Below are 23,189 nucleotides of genomic sequence, written 5' to 3'. Positions count from 1 at the left end.
AGCAGCTTCTTGCTGGTCCTGGTCCTACTTCTGGGTCTTTTTTACATACGTTCCCTCCCAGGAACAGGAGGATTGTGTCTGTGTGATTCTAGGGGACTCCAGGCACCTAAGCCAAATGCAGCTACTGGACAATGGCCCAGCTTGGAGGGAGCGTCTTCAGTGTGTCAGGTTCTCACAGAGAAAGAGGATCTAGATCTGGAAAGAGCAGACTTCTTCTAAGGGAAGCTAGAAAGGAACCAGAAGGACTAGGGGGTCTCTGGTCTAGTCACCTGTTGGCCCATCTTCCGAGAGACCCGGAAACAGGGAGACAGATGAGGGAGAGAGAAGCAGAGAGACCCACTAGAGAGGTTTCTCTGCCAAGCCAAACCCAAGGCAGGTGTGCGTGTGTGTGCGCGCGCGTGCGTGCGCGCGTGTGTGGGGGTGTGGGCCTGTGCAGGTTCCTGTGTGTGTCTACCCAGCCTCCCTGTGGGTGGGACAGGGGAGTAGGTGGGGACAAGGCAAACACCTTTGGTGTCTGGGGGAGGAGACGGGGATGAGGAAGTGGCTTCTCAGAGCCTCACCCCTCTCTGGGGTTGCAGCGAGGGCCTGGGGGAGGGAAAGCCCTGTGTCCTTTGGAAACTGGTGGCCAAGAAATAGGGCTCAGCCCCTGGGGAAGATGGGCCCTGCCAGGAGTGCTGAGGACAGTCAGGGGAGGGGCCTCTGCTGCTCGCCCTTTTAGGAGGCCTTTGGAGATGTGGGGGCTGGGTGGACAGATTTGGTACATAGTCTTCTGCTGGGCTCCTGGCCAGGCAGTGGCTCCGGGCAGTGTTCACCTGCTGGGCTGCTGGTGAGCAGAGTGGTGGAGGCCAAGGGCCGGAAAAGGAGAGGTCAGAGAAGATGAGGTGATCTTGCCCCAGACAGTAACAGGGTGGGGATGGGGAAGTAGGACTCTGATCTGAGCATTTCCTCCCGCCCGCCTTAGTCTGGGAATGAGGCCTCCATGACCCGCCCTGCATCATGCCTTAACTCAGGATACATTTGCCACCAAAATGGGACATTACAGCGTCATCATGCCAGCCACAAAGGCCCATCCAGATCTGAGAGGGACGGATCCTGATGTCATCCAGCCAGAAGTGAGGCCCTGGTTTCTCCAGCTCTGCCACCAGCTCCCTGGGCGTCAAGTGTGGGTGGGATTCCTCGGCAGATCATGTCCCTGTTTGGGCCTCAGTCCTCTGATTTGGGACAGGCCATGACCAGATGCCTCTCCAAGGGCTGTTCTTGGCTAGGGCCCGGAGATATCATTCAAGTTCATGAGGAAAAGGTCTAGAACCGCCTCCCCAATTCTTCACTGAGTTGAGGTTTCAAGACAATACAGCTTCCCTGGGTCCCTGTCTTCAGGGTTGTGGGAGGGAGGGGGCGGTGGGCAGAGAGGAAACTGACAGCTCATTTCATGGCCATGGCCTTCCCAGCGTCTGCTTTCAGAGGAAAGAGGTGGCTGAAAGCACCCTTCTGAGGATCTCGACAGCTTGGAGCTGTGTGGTTGAGTGAATGGAACAGTCCATGAGACTGTGCCAGGCAGAGTCCCCTCTGCGGGGAGGCAGCCTCGTCCAGCCCCCTCATTACAAGTAGGGGCTGTCAGCGAGGCAGAGGTGACAGCCGGATGGGTGGGGGTTGGGGGACCAGGAGCCAAACAGGTCACCCACCTGTAGTCAAAGGAGCCGTCCTCTTCCTTGGGGTCTTCGGGGCCCAGGGGAACATCCTTCTTTTCTCGCACTTGGCCGATAAGAGAAGCGAAGACACAGACATGGTGATTATGCCCCTGTACCCCAGGACCCCAACTGTAGAGTCGGTGACACTCTCTCTTTCAACAAGGCACCATTGGTGCCTCCCTTATTCGGGCTTCCTGCATTTAACCAGCTGTCAGGTTGACGCCCCGCCTCCTCCTCATCCCCAGGGTTTCTCTGTTGACAACTGAAACCTCCTCCAGGCTGCCCCTTCCCCCACCCCCACCTTTCCACGAGGTTGCCCCCGCACCCAGCACCACCAAATGGATGTGATTTTTTTTTTTGGCCCCTCTCTTATTCTGTTCTGCAGCATAAGTATTTGTGCTCCGATTGTAAAAGCCCCCAACAGGGGGCCCTGGGCCGAGGGGACGTTCCGTAGGCACCTTTGGGATGGAAAATGCTCTTCCGGCTGTGACCTCACTAGTGTGTGGGACCCTCTTTTCCCACGCTTCCTCTGTGGTTTGCACACACCCATCCCACGCCCTGTCTTGCTGGGCTGTGATCTTCCTGCTGGGCGCCTGCTGTGTCTTGAGGGAGAGATCACCTTTCTTTTCCGGGTCCTTGGCACCCAGCACAGAGTCTACCATGAAGTCTAGCACGAATGTTGGAGCCCGGGCCTCATGGTTTGCTCATTTTTCTAGTGGACTAGGGCCTTACCTTGCAGCTGGAGGGAAGGAGGTAAGCTGTGAGAACTTTCTGGAAAGCAACACTGTCTAATAGGTAAAGGAAGCTTCAAAGTTGATCTGATGAGTTGGGGGGTGAGCTCAATAAGGCTACTCTTCTCCCTGACTCTGGCTTTCTCTTTTTCAGGAGAAAAACAATCCCAACACAGCACAATAAGGTGAAAGGAAACAGTATTTGCCAATAAAGAATTACAATTTCCTGCTCTCCCTCACAGACACCTGCCTCACTTAAATCACAGGCAAAACCCTTTAGAATCCTAGGGTCTGAGGGTACGCGGACAGGGGAAAGAGAATCTTCTCTCTGAGTTGAGTTTTAGGGGGACCCTGGCGGAGGACTCATTTAGAGGGAGGGAGAGGCAGGCATTTGGGGAGCATGGCCCGTGCTTGGCAATGGAGCTTTGGGGGTCAGGGAGCAATTTCATTCTGCAGTCCGGCAGGATTTTTGCTCACTGGGTCATTCATTATCCTGTCTCCTGTCATTCTACCCACCCCGTCCCAGACAGATGGTTTTGTTGCCCCTATTTGAAAAAGCAATCAATATTTCCAGAAGCAGGAATGCCCGAGGTCCTTGTCCTTGACCTTGGTTTGTCTGGGCTGGTGGATCTTGAGGCACCCAGAAGAGCAATGGCTCTTTGGGATGCTAGGGAAGCCCAGAGCTCTTTGCTGATGGGGTCTGTACCAATGCAGGCCCCCCCTGAGCCTCTGGGGGCTCTTCGAGCAGGAGCTCCTGACCCTCTGCCAGGGGTCTGTCATTACAGCCCAGAGAGCCTCTCTCATGGGCGTGCTGCTTCCATCCAGACCCTCCCTTCTCTGTTCTCTCCTTCTCATGGTTAGAGAAAATGCTTTTCTTCCTTCTTCCTTCCTTGGGACATGGGATCCTAATGAGATTCAGGCTGAAAAAAGCCAATTTACTGAGCAGACAGCTGGTGAGTCAAGGGCAGGGAAGGTCATTCTTAATGGGAGTCACGGCTTCTTCCGTCCCCTCTCTGGAGCTGCCTGGACCGTTCCATCCACCCACCTCAGGCGAACTTGATTAACTCAAGGGCTTTCTGGCAGCTCTAAGACGGACAGACCAGGGGAGAGGACTGTCTGTCCAAGCTTGGCAAGGGTTAGGCTTGCCAGGAGAACCTGAGCCCCCTGGATATGGCTGGGGAATCCTGGGAATGCTGGCCCCATGTCCCCAAGCCCGTTCCTCTCGTACATCCTACCTGGGTACTTGCCGCCCCGACTCCTCTTGATGAAACAGACGATGAGCAGGATCAGCACCAGGAGGGCGATGGCACACATGAGCCCAATGAACCAGCCCTGGGTGGCGATGTCGGCCTGGTTGTTGGTGTAAGCTGGGGAGGGGCAGGAGCAGAGACATGAGCGATTCCCCGGGGGTGGAGGTGAGCAGGGAAACGTGGGGGAAGAATGGCTATTTCATGTCGATGTTCCTCCTCGAGCCTTAAGCTACTACCTAGCAGCCCTCTGGCCCGAACCACCCCGCTACAGGGACGGAGAGAAAATAATTAAAGAGCCAAGGTCCAGAGGTCAGAAAAGAGGCACAGGAAAGGGATATAGGAAGCAGAATAAGCAGCAGAAGGCTGAACAGGTCCTCTAGGAAGGGGAAGTTTCCTAAGGATGGGGCACGGCATTCTTCAAACCAGATGGCTGGTTATAGCCTGATGGGGGTGGACAGAAGGCCAGAGATTGGCCCTGAAAGTTCGAGTCCCCATGAATGAGCCTGGGATGAGGAAACGGGACTCTGCTACCCATTAGGGAACGGAGGCCGTGGCTACATTGCAAAAACCTGTTCCAAGAACACCTTCACAGGCCCGCACAGGCCCCAACAGCGACCTTTCCCACCGATATGTTCCCGAAGCCAACCAGGTCTCCTTGCCAGGGGTCCTGGCTGGAGTGTCGTTCCAGAACGCCGTGTGCTTTCTCACGTTCCCCCAGCTGGGCTGTGTGCTCCCTTACAGCAGACAGTCCCTGTGCGGGTACCCCCAGTTGGGCCGAGGCCATGCCTTCTGCGCACCCCATGCCATTTCAGAGCACGTCCATGCATGGAGGACCCCCCCCCCCCAACGACCGTGAGTCCCTCCCTAGCCCCACCTGGAGTGCGTGAAGACATGTCTCGACCTGAGTAGACCCCTTCATAGTTCAAGGAGCACGAGAGTAGGCCCAGAGCACAGGAGCTCAGCTGCCATCTCACGGTATCCCGAATGACGCAACTGTCGGCATTAGGGTTTGGGAGGGGGTGTGGAGTGGGCAGGACCCCCACCCCGACTCTTCTTTCTATGGACTAGAGAGCACAAGCGCCCCTTCTTGAAACCCAGCCTGCCATGGGAACCAAGACTGGGGAGGAGAGGCAGGATCCAAGCCACCCGAGCAGACCCAAAGTAAGCCCAGAGCCCACCAAGTGAGCTGAGGGGTCGTCTCACAGCGCCCGTCGACAGCAGGGTCCCAGAGAGCCCACAGAGCCTAAGCCAAGCACGGGGCTTCCTCCCGGGTGGGGGGGCACAAGGAACAGGGGGTGACCCAGAGCCCTTGTGCCCCAGAGTCTTTATCCCATGCCTTTTTGTGGGGCAAGCATCGGGGTGCAATCCTACCCTTTGCTCTTCTTGGACAGAGAAACTCTTTATCGCCTTCCTGGTGCCTAGGTAAGGTCATGGCACCAGGAAGGGTCTGGACAGATGGGGAAGACAGGAGCAAGCACTTTTGTGCTCTCTGCCCTCGTGCTCACCTGGTCTGTGGATGTTGTTGTGGGGGACGTCCCCTCCCTCACACTCCGGCAGGCTGCTCCTTGGACAGTGTCACAGAGATCCTCCTAGAACCCCACGTCTGAGCAAATCACTTTCTCAGTCCAACCCTCCAATGCGTCCCACTGCTACGGGGGAAACACATGCCGCCTATCCCGTCCCGGCAGGCCCCACCCGGGCTGACCCCGGACCCTTCTCCAAGCCGGTCTCCCACCCTCTCTCCTCCAGCCACACCGGCCGCTCACCTCCCTACCTCGGGCCTTTCCATGTGCTGCTCTTCCTTCAGATGGCCGCCTCACCCACCGGCCTCTCCTCCTAGAAAGGCCTTCCCAGCTGAAGGCAAAGCCCTCTCCCCCAACCAGCCACTCCCCGATGACTCTCATTCCTCTTTCTCCTGGCGCTCGTCCCCATCCGGGTCGGCACTAATCACAGTTCACACTCCGAGTACTTCTCCGCGCCTCATCTGAGTCAGTCCTCACCACCTCATCCAGCTTTATTATTATTATTATTATTCCCATCTTCCAGATGAGACGACTGAGGCACAGAGAGTTCATGTGATTTGCTCAAGGTCGCAGAGCTGGTAAGCTATGTGCACTTCAACCGGCCCTTTGGGGCTGCCTGGCAATCCCTCCATTCCCCTCTCCCTGTGCCCCCAAACTGCTGCTCCCTCCCACGCCCCTCCACGCCATCATATCCCTATGTCACCGACATACCCCTATGTCGGTGACATTAATGTGACCACAGAAGCCTCACAGCCTCCACAGCTGTCCTTGCCTCCATAGCCATGGCAGTAGCTCGCCCCTCCCAGGGGGCTCAGTCTTAGAAGGATCGCAAACCCTCCAGCACCCTCCTCATTGCTTTCTTCTCCCTTCTGCTGTTAAACACCCTGAAGCTTCCTGAATCATAAAACAAAGACCCTGGAGGAACCCGCCACACTTTTCAGCTCGAGCTCAGGCACACTCCTCTGGGTGAACTCCGTCTTTCATGGGCTCTGGGTCCCGTCTTCTTCTTCCTCCAACCCCGCCAGGCCAACCTCAAGCCCCTCTCTACTCACTGCTTCAACTACCACGGTGGAGTGGGTCTTTCCCAAACCTCCCTCTACCTCCTCAGCTCCTACCTTCCCCCGTCCTCCAGGCCTGACTTTCCAACCAGCAATCCCTTAACTCCTCTCGCTTTGTCCCTCCAGCCAGTTCCACAGCACCAAGCCCACTGCTCCCAGCTAACACCCTAACATCTCCTTGGATGGTCTGTCTGCTTGAAATTTGACCCATGTCTTCCTGTCCCCCCTCCTGCCGGTGGCTTCCCCATTCCTGCCATCCCCAAGGCTTATCCTTTGTCCTTCCAGTGTCCCTCATACTTGCTTCATTGCTCCAGGCTAGGGGCGTCCCCTCCTTACCCTGGGTCTATCAGGTCCCCAGGATACAACGGCACACTGTGTTATTATGCTCTCAGGACACCTCCCATCATGCCCGGCCGTCCAGGGGCTCCCCGCGTCCCCTGCCGACAGCTCTCCCACCGTGCCCGAGACAGCCTGGCCTGCTGCCTTTCTTGCTCTCCACCTCTCCTTCCTGAATCTCCCCCTCCTCCCGCTCACACCAATCTCCGAAGTCCAATTTTACCCGTTTACTCCACCAAACGTAACATTCAATTGCTCTGTTTCCTGGGTCCGGATTTTTAATGATCCTATTAAAGGCTTGAGAACAGGGGAGTCATTGGGCCCCCAAGGGCTTTGCATGATGCTGGTCACGTAGCAAGCAGGCAGTGACTACTTATAAAATACCAGTTTAATCCTAATTTAATACGGCTAATTTGGGAGACTTGCTGGCATCAGAGGGAGATTGGCTTGACCATGAGCCACGCCTTGAGTTTGGATGGTGGTTCCCACCTTCCACGCAACAGTTGGTTTGTAGGTCTGCAGGACTCTGTTTGCTCCACTACCTTCTTCCTGATGCTTGTTCTGTATGTCCTGACAAGCCATCTCCCAGAGACTCCCTTTGTCTTGTGAGAGGAAGTCACAATCCCAGGGACAGCGGCCATATGGGCCATCTGGGAAGCGAATGTAGTGTCCATTCCTGACAGACCTGAAGTTCAAATGTTACCTTCAGTCCTTGCCAAAGAGGTCAAAGAACATTCTGGACCCAGAAGGCAGTTAAAATCGAAGTGGGTTTTGTAACTACGTGGTGTGTTGGCCTCTCACTAAACTTCTCGTGGCCCCCGCTTTGTAATACCTACACACATCAGGTCATGATGTTGTACACCTGAAACTAAGACGAGGCTCTAGTCGATGATTGGTCAACAAACCAGGCAGGATCTGGGGTGAGGTGGGCTCTACCAGACCCCATCAAAGTGACTTAGCTTCTCAAGAACCAAAAGCAATTTAGGACAAGATGATCTCACTCACAACGTGACCCGACAGAATGGACTCTGCGAGGCGGAAGGCGCTGTAGGGAGGCTCAGGGTATTACACATGGCTGCCAACATCATTCTTAATCGATCTGTTCAACGTGTTTCAAGATTCCTAATGGACACGGTAATGACAACATTAGAAGACGGGGCTGTGCTGACGCTCACCACCTCCTCCTGGAACGGGGGGGCCAGATAGCACCTGCTCTTCCAGCCCACAATGCCTGGCAAACTCAGAGTCCCAATGCCTCTCACTCTAGACCAGAGGCCATATTTTGTGTGCCTTCTGCACACCGCACTCCTGCACCCCTGCTCAGAAATGCACCGTTTGGCAGTTCTCACGAGTCAAAGGCCAGTCACTTAAAGTCCGCAGGAGAATTACATTTCAGAAATAGGAACAGAGAAATATGCAGAACAGGACTTCTTTCAGATGCACTGGGGCTTAGCTGCTCTTACTTAAGCCGCACCCGATGCCTCGGCACCAGGTCCCATCCTGGGTTTCTTCCAAACATAACTGAGACTGACTCCAGGGAGGTCCCCTGATGTCCCTCCTCCTGCTTCCCTGCGGTCTGAGGCAGTCCTCGGTCTGTTCCGCTGGCCCACTGGCCCCACCTGCCCCCTGCCTCCTTGCCCCATACTGCCCACTCCCAGTACAGAAGAGCTGAGGAGCCCCCCAGAGTCCAGAGTTATGTGTCTGTGGTCCCTTGGGTCTCTTTGGCTTCAAAAGCATCAAGGAGGTGATTAACTTCCCACGTGGGGTCTTCCTGGGGAGGGCCAGGGAGCTGGTTAGCATTCCTAGAGGTTTTCTTCCATATCCCCCCTGAACCACTGCTGCATGTTGAGTCTGTGGGCTAAAGTGATGGCCTGTGGTCACCTAAGTGACCCAGAGATGCTCATAAACTCTTGCTTTGATGAGACCCTGGGACCGAGGCGATCGTGGGAACTTGGCTCGGGAGTCCGCCCACAGGATATACAGCGCGCATTTTTGAAGAATCCAGAAACACACAAACTTCAGAAAGTGAAAATATTTCCTTTCCCTTTGTGGTTTGCACATGGTAATTTCTAACCAGCCAGTGACGTCAGGGAGCAATACGTACTCAGGGCTGGGGTCACAAACCTGCTCACCCCAGCTTGCACGGAGCGGAATCTGGGAAAACTCACTCACTCTGAAAGCGATCTATCAGGAAGCGTCTCTCCAGAACCACCACAGGAAAAGAGAAAAGGACACTGAGCCAGTGTTCGGAAGTGTATTGTCAATCTTCTTAGTTTTCTTTTCCTTTTTTCCCCCCTGTACCGCATGTTCAATATGGGGAAGCAGACTGGGATGTCCCCGAGGGCAGGCACTGGTCCTTTTTTCTCTGGCTCTTTCTCTGCACCCCTTACTCACAGCCCCAGGACTTGGTGCTGGTAGAAGTCAAGCTCTGGAAGCAGAGGGCGCCCGGCTTTGGCAGCGTTCCCTACCAGGGCGCTCCAGCCTGGATCTTATCGGGGCTCCCTGCCTCAGTGCTGAACTCAGGTTCATAATGAAGCAAAATCAAACGCACGTACTGATGAGCGCCAGCTTGGGATCCTGACTGGGTCCGACAGAGTCCAGCCACCTGCTCTGCTCGCTCAGCTGCCCAGTTCCTTTGGCTGGCTGCCAAGCTGGCCTGGCCACTTGCTCAGACGTCGTGCCCGAGTTGGCTGGGCTGGCCTCAAGCGGGCAGCTGGACTCAGACGCCCTGAGTTCTCGATGGCCCGGACACAGGCAGGACAGGTGGAGGCACGGGGCGGAGGACAGGATGTCCAGACCAGGAGGGACCAGGCCAGAAGGGGTGGAGGGAGACATTTATACAGAAGGGGTGGGGTGTGACTCTCAAGATACAGGCTGCCAGGATGAGCCTGGCCAGGCACAGGGGGTTAATGAATATTTCAGTCAACATTCAGAAAGTCATAGAAATCATTGTGTGGTATTTCTTTTCCTTCTATGCATGTGTCTACTGACCTGCATCTGATTAGGACATCCTGGGGGCAGGGACTGGTCCTTTTCTCTCTCTGGCTGTTTCCCCAACCCTCGCCCTTGGCCCCAGGGCTTAGCACGGCCACCTGCCTGGCCGACTGTGAAGACACACACGAATACATCAGCAGTGCCCTCCGGGCTCCAAACTGCCTGCCCATCCTGACCTGCTCCCGTGCCCTGAGCCCCTGCCAGCCTGTCCCTTTGGTGCACTGAGGTTGCTTCTCTAGTGACAGCTGAAGTCCCTTTTGAGCCAGAACTCTGCTCCAACCGGAGAGCTTCCTCCTCTTGCTGAACACGACAGATTAACTACTCTGAAGCCACAGCAAACTTGAGATAAAAAATTAAGCCAAAATAAAGCCCCCAGCAACTCATGTCACACACTTGGGAATTTTTCTAACAAATGGTAGTGGCAAGGCAGTGACATATGTGCTGATCCTGGGAAGATTTGGGGCGTCGAGGCCCTTGGATGGCCCTGTCTCTTAACACCACGCGCCGGAAGCAAGGTCCTGCGTGCACGGGGTGGTTTGCTCTGTGCTCCTCCGGCCCCCGGCCCCATGCCCAGGGCCCGGGTTTGGCCTACACCAAGCCCTTCTGTTTCAAGCCCAGAGATGGGGGCCAGGTGGCCTCCTCCATCCTCATGCTACAATCCTATTTCCTTCAGACTCCCCGCTCACGCCTGGGGGTTGGAAGGGCGCCTCCTTTCCACTGTGCATGCACTCTGGCTCCTCTTGGGCTCCTGGGAGCTGTGGGCCAATGTATAGTAAGAGCCGAGACACGCCATGCAAGGTGGGGAATGGGTGGGAGGAGTCTTCTTTCCAAGGAGAAGAGACAAGCAGGAAGCTGAGAATGGGATGAAATGCCCCATGCTTGCCGGGGATGGCCAGGCCAGCTCCCCTCTCACCTGTACTGGTCATAAAGGTGATGATGGTACTGCTGATGCCCTCGTTGTCCCGGGAATAAACGCGCAAGGTGTAAGTCATCCCGGGATAGAGGTCTGTCAGCTGTATAGGCTGGGCCTGGGCCTTAACAGGGACAGTTTTTTTCGTATGGTTGCCTGGGGAACAGAAACCTCAGTCAGCCTAGGACCAGGCACGAGGAGCTGGAGAGGCAGCGCTTGGGTTCCTGGTCACCGGTCAAGGGCAGAAGCATTGGGGGTGGGGGGGCACCGTGCAGACCAGGAGGTCACCGGGCAGCTCTACCAAGCCTTCTATGCGATGCTGACTCTCCCCATCCGGCAGCCCTTCCGCCAAGGGCGCTCTTCCTTCTCCTCAAGCTTTTTCTCCTCACTATGGTCTTAGCACTAAACAATTACGACCTACTTCCTGGGTGCGAGCTTTCCCGGGAAGGATCCGAGAGCCAGTCAGCCCCCCTCGTGGGACACGGAGGCGAGGCAGGACTCTACTTCTTGGTTCTCCCTCCTGGCTTCCCCTCTCCTGTCTCGCTGTGTGGAGAGTTCACACATCAGGAGAAGCGAGTGCCCTGGCCTCTGAGGTGCGGGGTGAATGGTGGCTGTTGGGAGCTGCCATGGCAAGGATCAGACTCGGGGTGCCGATTCTCTGGATGGGAATGCCTCTGGCCACAGAGGACTGAGAGTCGGCTTTGCTCTTTCCTTACAGATCTTCGGGGAGCTCGCCCAGGTGGATCTCCTGGTGGGGTGAGCTGGTTTCATTCACGGCTAAGGGGAACACCATGGTGGGTCTGAGTCTCTAGGGGCAGGGCTCTTCCTTCACAGAAGGCAGATATTTGACCACACTCTACAGTCTAATCAATATGTACCCTTGATCCTGAGATCCCATAAAGAGTGAAGAGCTCAGCTCCAGTCACCTGCTCTCTGAGACAAAGTGGCCCCGGTCAGTGCCTTGGACGGGGGGCCACTGGCCATTCCTCTGTGTGCAAAGCACAGCTGAACCCAAAAGTCTGAACTGGCCTCCCCTCTCCAGTGGAGACCCCATGGGCTGTGAGTTATGGAAATCCACGCAGAAGTGAGGTTTGGCTCGTGACGGGGTGGGGGATGCTATTCAGAACCCGCATCCTGGGCAGGAAGCAAACACAGAGCCCCATTACCCAGGTCCTCCCCAGCACATGCAACCCTAGACCTCCACTAATGGTTTCAGAAGCCCTCTTCCTTCTCCTTTGGCTGCTCTTCCCACCCCACTGCCGCCAGAGCGCATATCGATTTCATTAAGTCATAATTAAGCCGGGCTAGCAGGCCCTCAGAGCCTGGGGGAGTCCGCGGGGTCTCTCTAATGGCATCTGCGCTACCCGCCGCAGCGGCCGCCGCCGCCCTCCCCCCTCCGCTCAGCAATGCTTACTGTCGATGTACTCAACCACAAAGTCAGTTCCGGGCCCGAAATTGTGCTTCCAGGTGATGTTGGCCCATTTACTGTTGGGGAGCACCGTGACGTTCCATATGGACTGCCTGTCGGGGGCTGGTGGGCAGGTTAGAAGAGGGGTTAGTGGTGAGGAGGGAGGCAGCTCCGGAGACACACCCATGTGCACACACACATGCACACACACATACACACGCGTGCACGGCTCGGAAAGGGAGGACTCAGAGGAGGCTGTGCACGGGGCCCGCCAGAGCTCCAAGCTGCAGCCTCGGTGGCCGGGCCAGAGGTCAACATCCAGGTCAGAACGGGTGCAGGCAGGAGCACCTGTGTGGGAGGGAGAGCTGGAGACGGTCTGTGGGTCTGCACAGGTTGGGGCCCGAATGAAGTCGGTTTCGACCCATGCCACTGGAGGCTCGAACCTGGGCTCTTTCCCTTTCTAGATCCCCTGTCATGGATTGGAATGGGGCAGCGGAAGGAAACCGGAGAAAGCCCCGTTGACCAGCGTACAGACGGAGGCTGAGAGATGGGCCAGCCTCGTTCCCTTCAACCACAGACATTCTACAGGAAGGAGAGTGGGATCTCTTGAAGGTCCTGGAGAGACATGATGTGTAGGAAGGGCAGGACCAAAGGTGGGAAAGCCTTACTGGGCTCCTGAGACTAGAGAACAGTAACCCAGAGGGGTGGCTCTGGAGTCCCTGAGGTCCCTCTTGGTCAGCAAGCTCTTGCATTATGTGGAATGGGGCCTCAGATAGTCTAAGGGGACTTGGGGTCTACAGCCTCAGGGTTCCAAGTAGAGAGGAGAGCTATGAAGCCCTCCTCTCCCTCTCCTGGGCTAGCTGGGACCCAAAGAAGGTAACACATTCTTGCCTGCCAAGCCTCAGAGGCTCAGACAGCGGAAGAATCCAGTTCTTTTGGCTTCTCAGCACTAAATGGTCTCTGAGGCTTGATCTCCACGCAATACGGGAAACATTAATTATCTGGAGCCCACGAGCTGGGAGCTGCTTTATCAAAGCCCTGGTACTGTCTGAAAGCATAGCCTGTGGACAGCAGAGTGGCACTAATCTTCAAGTGTAATCATTTTTCACCAGTCCCAGCAGTCTGATTACTCCACTGCCCAGCAAAGATTTCATAGCGGAGTACTAGCGTGAAGCCGTGTATTTCAAAGACTTTACAAGTGTGGCTCCTGTATATTTTATTAGCATGCAAGGGGGCACTGTCATCGGCTCACTTGTCAAAAAAAATGAATAGAGTACGGTGATGCATTTATTCATTATCTACTTGACACGTGACCGAGTCTGCAGGGCTGGGAAAGTGATAAAAGATCTGATCTTCACTTCAAAGAGGTGCCTTCTCTATGACAACCTTGTTGGATGCCGGTTGCTCCAGGTGAGTATGATTCCTGTTAGGTGAGAGGCCAAGACAGAGGCTCCACTGACAGCGCCATGGGGCATTCTCCGTGGGGAGGGCAGAATGCGGGATTCTTTACTTATCTGCCCGGGGATCCCATTGTCCCGGAGGCTTTACGCCACCCCGAATCCCAGCTCCTTGGCATCTCATGGTTCTTGCTAGTGGGAATGAACTACGAGAACTCAGGATGTGGGAGCTCGAGCTTCTTCCTCCTCAGCTCTGGGGCCTGGAATTAGCCAGAGAATTTGAGTTTAAATAGCTTGGCTGCCAAATCTGATGGTCTCAAAGGTAGTGGAGATTGGGGGACTGCTGGAAAAGGTGAAGCCATGGGGAAGCAGAATGACTTAAAAGGAGCTGGGGGAAGGCCATGCCACGGAGAGAGAGCCGGACGCCGATCGCTAAAGAAAATGTTCGAAGAGAAAGACCAGGAAGGTGGACTACCGATTGCTACGAAAAACAGAAAGCGTGACAGCAAGTATGGACGGTTCTGCCAAGTCCTGCAATGGGAGAGTTAGGGCGCATCCCTTGAAGTCTGAAAGAGACACGTTAAGGACAAAGAAAAAGTGCCATTTTACCCTGAAAAAAGTAAACTTTGGAAACACCTGGTCCTAAGACATGATAAAGATGGATGATCATTTAAAAAATCATGGATGGCAGCGCCAGTCTGCTGCGTTAAGGGAAATGAGGATGTTTGAGGGTGTCCCCAGGCTCTAAGGATAAGTTCATGGGCACAGGCAGGTCCCCCGCAGTGTCTCGGGCAGTTAGGAGTCGCACGTGAGAGTCCATGGGTTAGTCCAACGGCAGCAAGGCTGACCCCTCCAGGAGGGCAAGGAACTCTGCAGGGGGGCAAGATCTGTCCCTTCTTCAGCCTCCGCACATCTGCTCGGTGACCTCACAGCACTCGTGGGGACACGGGGCCCTGTTATAAGGCAAAGATGCCTCCCCTGTGGCCCCAAAGAATGCCCATTACCAAACTACTGGTGGCAGCTTCTAGTAGCCTGCCAGGCTTCTCCCCAGCCAACATCTTCCTATAGTCTGTGCTGTTTAAATTCTAGATATTGTACCTTCATGGCAAATTGGCGTTTTCAAGGTCTGGAGAACACACTGTCAGTTATGTGTCCCTTGTCCCCGTAGGGCTCACGTTACTCCGTGTAATGGAATTAAAGACGATACTCACACGTGCATCAAGCCTCCATCCTCATTCAGGTGCTGAGAAGTGAGGCTCCAGAAGGTAAAGGGACTTTCCCAGGACCGGGGTCGGGGGCGGGTAGGGCGGGCGGCTACCACCCTACAGCTGCCGGTGGAGGGTTCTGGATGCTTCCTGCCTGCCCTGCCAGCTGCATCAGGCTGACTCTACAGCTGGCCTGTGCACTCTGCAAGCTAGAGGCCCTCCCTGGGCTGGTAATGCAAGGGTGTTTGATGCTTGGTTCTTAGAAATAAATGGGGGTGTGTATCTGGGGGTGTGGGGGATGAGAGTGGGAAGAACAACAGAGCACCCCTGGGCATTACGGGGCTCCGTAGCAATGCTTTCCTGGAAGCCCTTCTTAAAAAAAGGCTGCAGGGGGTGGGGAGGCTGTAGATATGCTTTGCTGAGATGGGGGGATGGAAGAGCTACCTGGCAGGGCTGGCCGCTCCCCACTCCTCTGGGTTGCGGGGCTGGAAGTGACAAGGCCCTGCCTGGGCAGGAAGCCCTCTCAGGCCGACTATCTGGGGTTAGGCCCCTGCACTGGCCCATACTCTCTCCTTTCCAGAATGCTCAGCCCTGAGCTGCTGCTCCGCGTGGAGGTGGAGGCAGCTCTCTCATCCAGGACCCCAGGGTACTGCCTGCGCAGTGTGGGCCTCTGTTAACAGGACATGAGGCTAGAACAGCCATGCGGAGCCGAGGAGGGCCGCCTAAGGTGGAGAGTGCTAGGTGGCGCTCTGTGTCCCCGGGCTCCCGAACCTAGCAACCCTGTGTGTTCTCCAGGTAGAAACAACGGGAGGCATCAGCCAACGGCACCCCCAGACCCGCCCTCCTACGTGGGGGCTCTGGCGGAGGGACGGGGCAGAGGGGCGGCGGCAGTACCAGATTCGGGCATCTTAGTCCCGGAGGCGGTGGTGGGAGGCCTCTCTGCGGTGGTGGCGGCAGTGGTTGTAGTGGTGGCAGCGGTGGTGGTGGCCACGGTGGTAGGTGCGACACTTGGGATGGTGGGGACTGTTGTGGCTTCGGTGGTGGCAGCGGGGGCAGTAGCGTCAGTACTGCTCACAGCGCCTGTCGCACCCACCGTGGTCGGGGGCCACGTGGGAGGAGCTGGGGGGGGAAATGTAAAACAGCCCGTCCGGTTGGTCTGGGCGGCCCTCGGCCTGGACTCGCGGCCCCGCGTGCAAGGCAGGCAGCCCCAGGGAGGAGATGGGGCTCAGTGACCAGAAGCCTCCCCCGCCGCGTGTGACGGACCGGGTCGGACGGATCACAGTGAGAGGACACAGCCATGGGCCAGGAAGAGAATGAAGCCTTGTGCATGTTTCATTTTCTTCTCATGGTCTGTGTGGCTCGAAGCCCCCAGCATGCACCCCGCCAAGAGTGAGGATGAGGATGGGAAAGGACGGACACCGAATCGCTCAGGTGCCAGGGACGGCATGGGGTCCCCAGCCAGCACCACCCAGACACATCAGCAGCACCTGGGTCTGGCTCCGGAGCTCCGGCCTTGGAGGGGGGGCAGGTGGCGGCCGTGTCCTGCAGGAGCACTGAGAAGACTCCTATTCCCAGCCATTCACTCCCAAAGTACCCTTTCTCACAGCTGCTTGAGTCCTAACACCCCCAAACCCAACGACAGAGAGCAAACAGCCCCCACTCTGGGGGTCAGCCTCCCAGTGGGGTCTGCATCTCCTGTCTCACTGTCGGCCCGTCCCCAGGCTCTCAGCTCTGGTCTGTGGCCCTGCCTCTCCTCCCTTCTTCCCTGCCCAGTGATGTTCCTTCCTGTAATTACACCGCCCTAACTCCTCTCTTCTGAGGACATTAGGGTTCCAGGAGCCCCAGGTCCCTTCCCTTCACATTAGGACGTGGGATGGGCACTAATGGAGTTGCAGTGTCAACTGTGCTCTGTAGATGGAGAAACCCCGGGACACAAGCGAGATATATTGTGGGCCTCTTTGTTGTATAAATCTTCAGGGAGATTGGTTCAAATCTGTGCTCACCCTCATACTCTCGTCTCCCACGCAAAGTCACCCTGGATGTCGGCCACCCCTGGGTGGCTAAGTCTATCCATGTGACGTTGTCTCCATATGCCCACTTTCCTTCGACAGAAGGGTCAGGGAAGCTAACCGAGGGCGGCCCTACAACTCTCTAGGTCCAATATTACTGAAAGCCATGAGGATGAGAATGATGGGGGCAAACCAGAGAGAGACAGACCCCCCCCTCCCCTTGTCATCTCCTGTCATCTGATCATGGTCTGCTTTCTGGGACAGAAGGCAGGGATGTTAAGATGAAGGAGATCCTTGTAAACCCCCGAGAAATAGCCACACGTCAGCCCTATCTCAAAGCTCCAGAAATTTAGGAAGAGAAGATCCCCACTGCCCAGAAGGGGGGCCAGGGCAGGGAGGGAGTCAGAGACAATGGCTAGAGAGCTTTTCTCAGGGGAGAATGAAGAGACCCAAGGACTTTGTAGTAAGAGCCTGAGCAACAAAGGCCCTTTCATTCCCTTGGGTCTCCAATATGACCCGTCCCCACGGAGGAGGAGGGAGAGTTCTGGGATCCCAGCCACTTCCCTATTTGCAAGATCAGAGGCGGTACTGGACCCTGAGGGTGTGCTGACCACCGAAGTCACACTGGGTAGCCAGCTGTGTCCCACGCATTCCAAACATTCCTGGGTGGGGTCAAAGCCAACAGTGGACATCAGGAAGGCGTGGGGCGTGGCCAGACTCCCTGTCAAAGTCACCCTTCGAGGATGCATTAGTGCAAGGTGGCCCCAGGCCTGGAAAGCTCAGTGCTGTAAATGCTCAGGGTGAGGGAGTCCACCTACCCCACTCACCAAGACAGACAGACAGAGAGACACATGGAAAAGCCGGAGAGACCCCAAGGCAGAGGTCAGCTCCCTTCCAGACCTGGTCCCTTGCAGCTCCCGTGGCCACGCACACACATGGGCTTTTCCCGCTGCTCTGTGCTGCGGGAAGGACCCTGGAGAGGCTAGCTTGCCTGTCTGGGCAGGACCGGCTCTGACTTGGCTCCTTATCAGCGGCATATTTTCTAATCTCTTCTGGCAAGTAGGATGCTCACAGCGCCTTCCTTTTCCATGACTATTTAAAAGACATCGCCAAAAAGCTTTGAGGGGACAACTCTGAGTTAAAATCATCCTGTTCTGGGTAATGCACACATGGGTGGTGGTGTTACATTTCCTGGGCTCCCAGACTCAGCGGCACTTGCCCCCAGAGCTCTACACACTCTCCCATGCCCCTTGGCTCTCATAAAGCAGAGACACACACACTACACTCCCACAGGCCCACAGTGAGGTTCGCATACGCTTCTCTGGGCATTCCAGCAAGAAGCCCTAGAAACAGGCTACGAGAGGCTAGGTTAGAATGACTTTTTTCCTGATGCTGCTGGTCAGAGACAAGAATGGGAAATGAATCTGCAGATGTTGCGTCGTCTTGCCCCTCCCCACCAACGGTCCCCTCTGCCATGTGTGACAAGGAGGAAGCATTTCTGATGATGGCCACCTAACCACTTTCCCTCCAGATCAGCATCAACAGTCTTGGTATCGGTAAGAGGGAAACAAAAGGCAAGGAGTGGCCTCCCAAGTGCCCTCCCATTGGAGTCACTGTGGAGGTGGCAGCCTCAGCTAGGCTGAGGTCACAGCTGGCAAATCACTGTTCTCTGTGACCCACTCATTAGCTGTGTCTGTTGTCCCATAGCTGGACAGGGGCAGAAAGACAGGGAGATAGGGAGGAGGAGTTGGGGGGGCAGAGGCAAGACAAAAAGGCTCTGGGTCAGGGGAGTGAGTTGTTAGAGGTTCCCACGGGTGAGACGGGAGGCAGGTTTTCATGGAGAAACTGTCCAGTACTCAGGTCAAAGGTGACCCAGAGGAGCTCATCCCCTGGGGTGGGTTTGCACAGAGGAGGTAAGGGGCTTAGAGACGGAGAGGCCCACAGGCTGGGGAGGTACGTTGCTGAGCTTGGATGTCCTCTCCAGTTAAAGCAGGACTTACGGGCTGGAGAACACGGTAGCCAATGAGCAGCAGACAGTATCAGCCTGACAATGGAGAGGAAGGCCATGGGGGGGCGGTGTCTTAGGGCGGTGGGCGGGGGCGGCTAGAGCTAGAAGCATAGCACCCCTCCCCAAAGGCCATGGCAGCCTACTGGGTTACCTCATGCACACTGGAAGGTACCCCAGCCATGGCTGAGGCTTTGCCACCAGAGTTTCGGGGAACACCACTGAAGGGATGGGGAAAACTGGGGAAAGGGCTTGTCTTATTCATGTTCCTGACCCCAGAACCGGCCACGGAGCTGCCCGGCAGACATTTGCAGATCTGAGTCACAGAGGACGACAGGAGTTTCCAGACATTCCAAGGTGGAAGGTTCAGTCCAAAAATGGCCACATGGCGCACGGACGACTGTGGCCAAGCCACAGATGGCCAGGCCAGATGGGCAGCCATCCTGAGACACTACAGACCGGGTGTGCAAGAGGGTTTATTTTCAGTGGGTAAGACATGAACAGGTAAGTGTGGGGATAAAACACCCAGGTGCAGGGACGATGAGCTGGAAGGGAGCAGCAGCCCGGTCCGCGGACCCGTGTCGGGTTTGTCAGACCTGCGCTCCACGGCCTGGCACTTGTGTGTGCAGAAGGTTCTCAAGCATTTACAGCTGAGGACAGCCGATGCCGTGAGCACAACTCATTTACAAAGACGTGCACTGTGCCTCTACTGCCATGCCCCGGGGAAGCTGGTGCCAGGGTCGGAGACCCTGCAGTCACTGTGCATACCACAATGGGCTTAGATCTTTTCTAAATGGGGAGCAGAAGGTGGGGGGTTCGGAATGATCACCTCTCCCTCTCAGGTGCCACTCATGAGAGCGGCAGCCCAGGCTGGCACAGATGCTTGCTGGCACAGCGGACTCCCTGCTACCCGACCCACCTGCCTCGGGTCCCAGGGTGCCAGAAAGGGGGAGGTGGGCTGGGAGCTGGTTGACCAATGAGCTTCCAGTGGATTCTCTTGGTGTCCTGTGTCTCCCCCTCCTATGTTCACTGAGCCCGCTTAGGCTACCCTGAGCACCTGCTAGAAGAGTTCCAGAAGAAACCCCTGGGCCAAGTTGCGCCAGAAAGTCAGGGCAGCCTGTGGAGTACAAGGATGGCTTTCTCCATGGTCCCCACACCCAGGACATGTGTCTTTCTCATATCCTAGTGGAGGCTGTTTGGGCCCTGTGGGGAGGCACTGGGATCTACCAGCCTGGGCAATGATGTGGAGGGGGCATGGGGAGCTGGGGGCGTGGAGAGGGAGGGATGATGGCTGCGCACCACCCACAGATCTGGCAAAACAAACACAAATCGAAGGAAGCAGGGTGTGCAACAGAAATAGAACCAACCTAAAATGGGGGTGGGAGGAAACCAGATCTGGTAGTCGTCTTCATAAGCCAACCCTTCGGTTCCTCACCTGCTTCTCAGTCCACCCCGCTGCCTAGAGCTTCAGGAGGTTCTAGTGATCCCTGGGCCCCTAGCCTTTGCTTTGCCAGGGTGAGCCTTGCCCTCAGCTGCAGAGGATGACAGGGGAGGAGCCGTGGGGTCCCCTGCCTAGCATCCCCAGCCTGAGGATAGGCCTTCAATAGTGACACGCCCAGCATGAAGGCTTAACAGGAGGGCGGCGGTCAGCGGGCCTCATCCTAAGTCGAGACCTGCCCACCCGCTCCTCCCTTCTGCTGTGCTTTTAGCTCCCAGACCCCAAGAGTGGCGGCTGTTCTTCATGCTGGAGACTCTGAGAAGCTGGGTTTCTAAGGGGCGAGGGAACAACCAGCCCATGGTGCCCACGGAGACTCCAGGTCCTGGAGCACCTGGCCCTATCCAAGGACAAGCTCAGTTCCGGTCACTGCCCAGAACCCACGGCAGACGGCAGAGCTGGTGCCGGGCCCCCATGCCGCGCGCGGGCTGCATGCAGAGCGCTCGCCCCTAGGCACCCTTTCAGGGGATGGCAGCCGGACCGGAAGACAGGAGCCAGCTGCCTCCTCTCACAGGCCAGCATTCCTTTCAGGGGCACGGCCGGCCACCCAAGGACGGCAGACCCTCTCTCTGCACCCCGAGCTGTCAAAACTAGGCCAGGGCCCATGTCAGTCAGGGGAAGGAATCACGCAGCTTCCAAGAAAGCTGCAGGTGCAGAGACTAGGTCTGGAGCCCGTGTGTGGGGGAGCCCCTCCTAAGCCATCCAAGGGGAACCAAGAGTAAGTGAAGAGGAAGAGGGGGAAGCTTTGACCTCCTCTGGTCCCGTCCTCCACACAGCCTTCTTGACAGTCTGGCTTCCCAACCCCTGAAAGAGACAGTCTGGAACATGCTTTCCTCCTGGGCTCCCTCCTTCTCCACCCTAGCTGGGCGGGCTCCGCCTGCACTGTCCCATGCCATGCCCATTACCTCTGCTGCTGGTACGGTACCTGCGGTTGGAGTGGCTTCAGAACACAGCGCCCAAGATGGCCAGAGAGAGGGAGAAAGGATGAGAGAGGGAAGACAAAACAGAGCACAGGTGAAACCACAGGACAAGCGAGCAGAGAAGCGTCTGGCTCAAACCTGACCCAGACAGTGTGACCAGGGGCTGGCTACTGCCCTGAGGATGCCAACTGGTGTCCAGGGTTCATGGTCAATTCCATGGGCAGTCTGGTATGTTCCTATAGAACTCTTTCCACCCGGATCTTGGAGACCTCTCTAATACACTCTGATTCTACCTCCACTCAAGGACTACCCACTAAGGGGTGGTCGTAGGGACGGTGAATCTCAAGTGCTTTGTTTCCAGGTCTTTCCCCAAGGGTGTGTCTTCCCTGGCCAGGCTGGTCTCTATGAGGAAGGTTGGGTGACCTTCCGGGATGCCAAGAATTGTGGGCATAAAGAGGACGTCAAACCCAGTCAAAAGGATGGTTCCCGTATCTTTGGGGGAAGATGGTGAGTAGCATTGGGACAGATGGAGGAGGGGTGACCCTGTTTTGTGAACCCTCCCCCACACCACCTTGGCCTTGGAAGGCCCAGGAGCTCTCACAGATGGCAGCCCTGAGGCCCCCGCTCAGAGGGTCTTCTGCCCCCTGTTCTTTCCCACCAGCAGAACTTTATGAAAGAAGAAACCCAACTGTGGAATTGGGAGTCCTAAAAAGGAATTCCTGAATTTATTGCAAACCCCTAAATGGAGAAGAAAGTCTCCCTTTGTCCTCTCGTCCCCTGGGGCCCCAGAATGTACCCTGTGGTGGTCACTAGGGCTTGACAATGGGGTATTTGTTGATCTGATGTTCTGTTTTGGGCCAGGAATGGGGAAGGACAAGAGGCTCTCTTTATGTCTCTCCTTATAGAATTAAGGAATCAGGAAAGCACGTTATCCCCTTTCTGGCCAGGCTTTTGCTAAGTGCTGTATTATTAGCTACTTACCCAAAGTCCCCCAGCCCTAATAAACTGCCCTAGTGCCCAGGGGCGGTTGATGAGCACACTAGGAGGGGAGTTTATTGTATGGCTCAGGCCCGGTTTATAAGACCAGAGAAGGACTGTCAGCCTTTCTCCAGGTCCTGCCCGTCCCCGCTCCCGCCTGCTTAGCCTGGCCTGTTGGCCCAGGGGGAGGGGGACGATGGGCAGGGCTGGGGAGGGATGCAGGGTGGCTGTGAAGCTGAGCTGGGAGTCCCTGCAGCAGGCCTGGTAGGCCCAGAGGAAGAAGCCCTGAGGCTCTGCTGGGGTGGGGAAGAGGTGCTTGGGAGGTCCAATGTGGGCCAGGGTGAGGCCGTCGGACCTCAGCTTCTGGGACAAGCACTGCACAGAGTAACCTGTTTTCTACTTCTAGAATCCCCATTCACACCGCCTCTTCCCTTGCAAAACGGACCTCTCCTCTGCCCAGCCTTTGCATGGCCACTGCACCTGCCTCAGCTCAACTTCACATTCCTCACGTGGGACAGCAAGGAGATCGTCTTGTGGCTCTCCCCTCCTGGACCATGTCCCTTGTTTTTGGCACCGTGTTCAGACCTCACGCGGCAGATGCTCAGGAAACGGCTGTTGAACACCCCACTGCACCTCTGGAAAACGAGGTCTCCTCCTCCAGCCTGGCATCCTGGATGTTCCAGGCGCCAGCACGGTTCCGAGTGGGCCTGGAGTCCCCTCTAGTGGCCTTCTCAGGCAGGCGCAGCCCAGTGGGGATGCTCCGGGGCTAGGAAGACGCCAGGAGCCAAGAGCTGAGCCAAGAGCTGCTCTCAGGAAAGCTGGCTTGGCCAGGGGCTGTTTCCCAACGCCCTCCCTGCGCACGGCCTGACACCCCACCCAGCTCAGGCTCTGAGCAGGGCTGACACCTGCTGTGCTCACGCTCCTGGCGAGTAGCGTCGATCGAGGCTGCTTCCCTCTCTCCTTGGCTCCGTGTGCCCACCGAAGAGGTATCCCAGAGCCGAGCCGTGCCCCTGCATCCTTAGTAGCACTGCAGTCCCCCTCCCCCACCATGGGCGAACACTGCCGCAGCTCTCTGAAGTTCATTAGCACCTTTACTTCCCACATGCTTTCCCTCATGTTGTCTCTACTGTGGACCCAGGCTCTCTTTCCTGTCCCCCATCCCCCCAAGGAGGACAGGTGACAGATGTTAAGTAGCTGAGCAAGTCAAGGCAAAGTGCGGGTCAGGTCTGAGTGCCATTGTCTAAGAAGATCTGAGTTTTCCAGATACACCTACCTCTCAGCA

General features: G+C 56.4%; 1 protein-coding gene across 19 annotated transcripts in view; it reads right to left on the bottom strand.

Annotated features, from left to right (window-relative positions):
• The window catches only part of NFASC (neurofascin), a 175,899-nt gene that overhangs the window by 7,423 nt on the left and 145,287 nt on the right, over positions 1–23,189 (bottom strand). For 10 of the 19 annotated variants that reach the window (XM_082703875.1, XM_082703893.1, XM_082703887.1 and 7 more), the window contains 6 exons: positions 20,935–20,949; positions 15,395–15,619; positions 11,905–12,021; positions 10,494–10,646; positions 3,655–3,786; positions 1,683–1,752 (listed from right to left, as the gene is read on the bottom strand). In XM_082703875.1, the coding sequence (XP_082560001.1) occupies positions 1,683–1,752; positions 3,655–3,786; positions 10,494–10,646; positions 11,905–12,021; positions 15,395–15,619; positions 20,935–20,949 (712 nt within the window). The remainder of the gene's footprint in view (positions 1–1,682; positions 1,753–3,654; positions 3,787–10,493; positions 10,647–11,904; positions 12,022–15,394; positions 15,620–20,934; positions 20,950–23,189) is intronic. The other 9 variants (XM_082703878.1, XM_082703880.1, XM_082703881.1 and 6 more) reach the window with 4 other exon arrangements.

Source organism: Mustela nivalis, assembly GCF_964662115.1.
Source record: "Mustela nivalis genome assembly, chromosome: 16".
In the NCBI taxonomy this organism is placed as follows: Eukaryota; Metazoa; Chordata; class Mammalia; order Carnivora; family Mustelidae; genus Mustela; species Mustela nivalis.
Note: the sequence above shows the minus strand (reverse complement) of the source record. Positions and strands in the feature narration are given on the sequence as shown.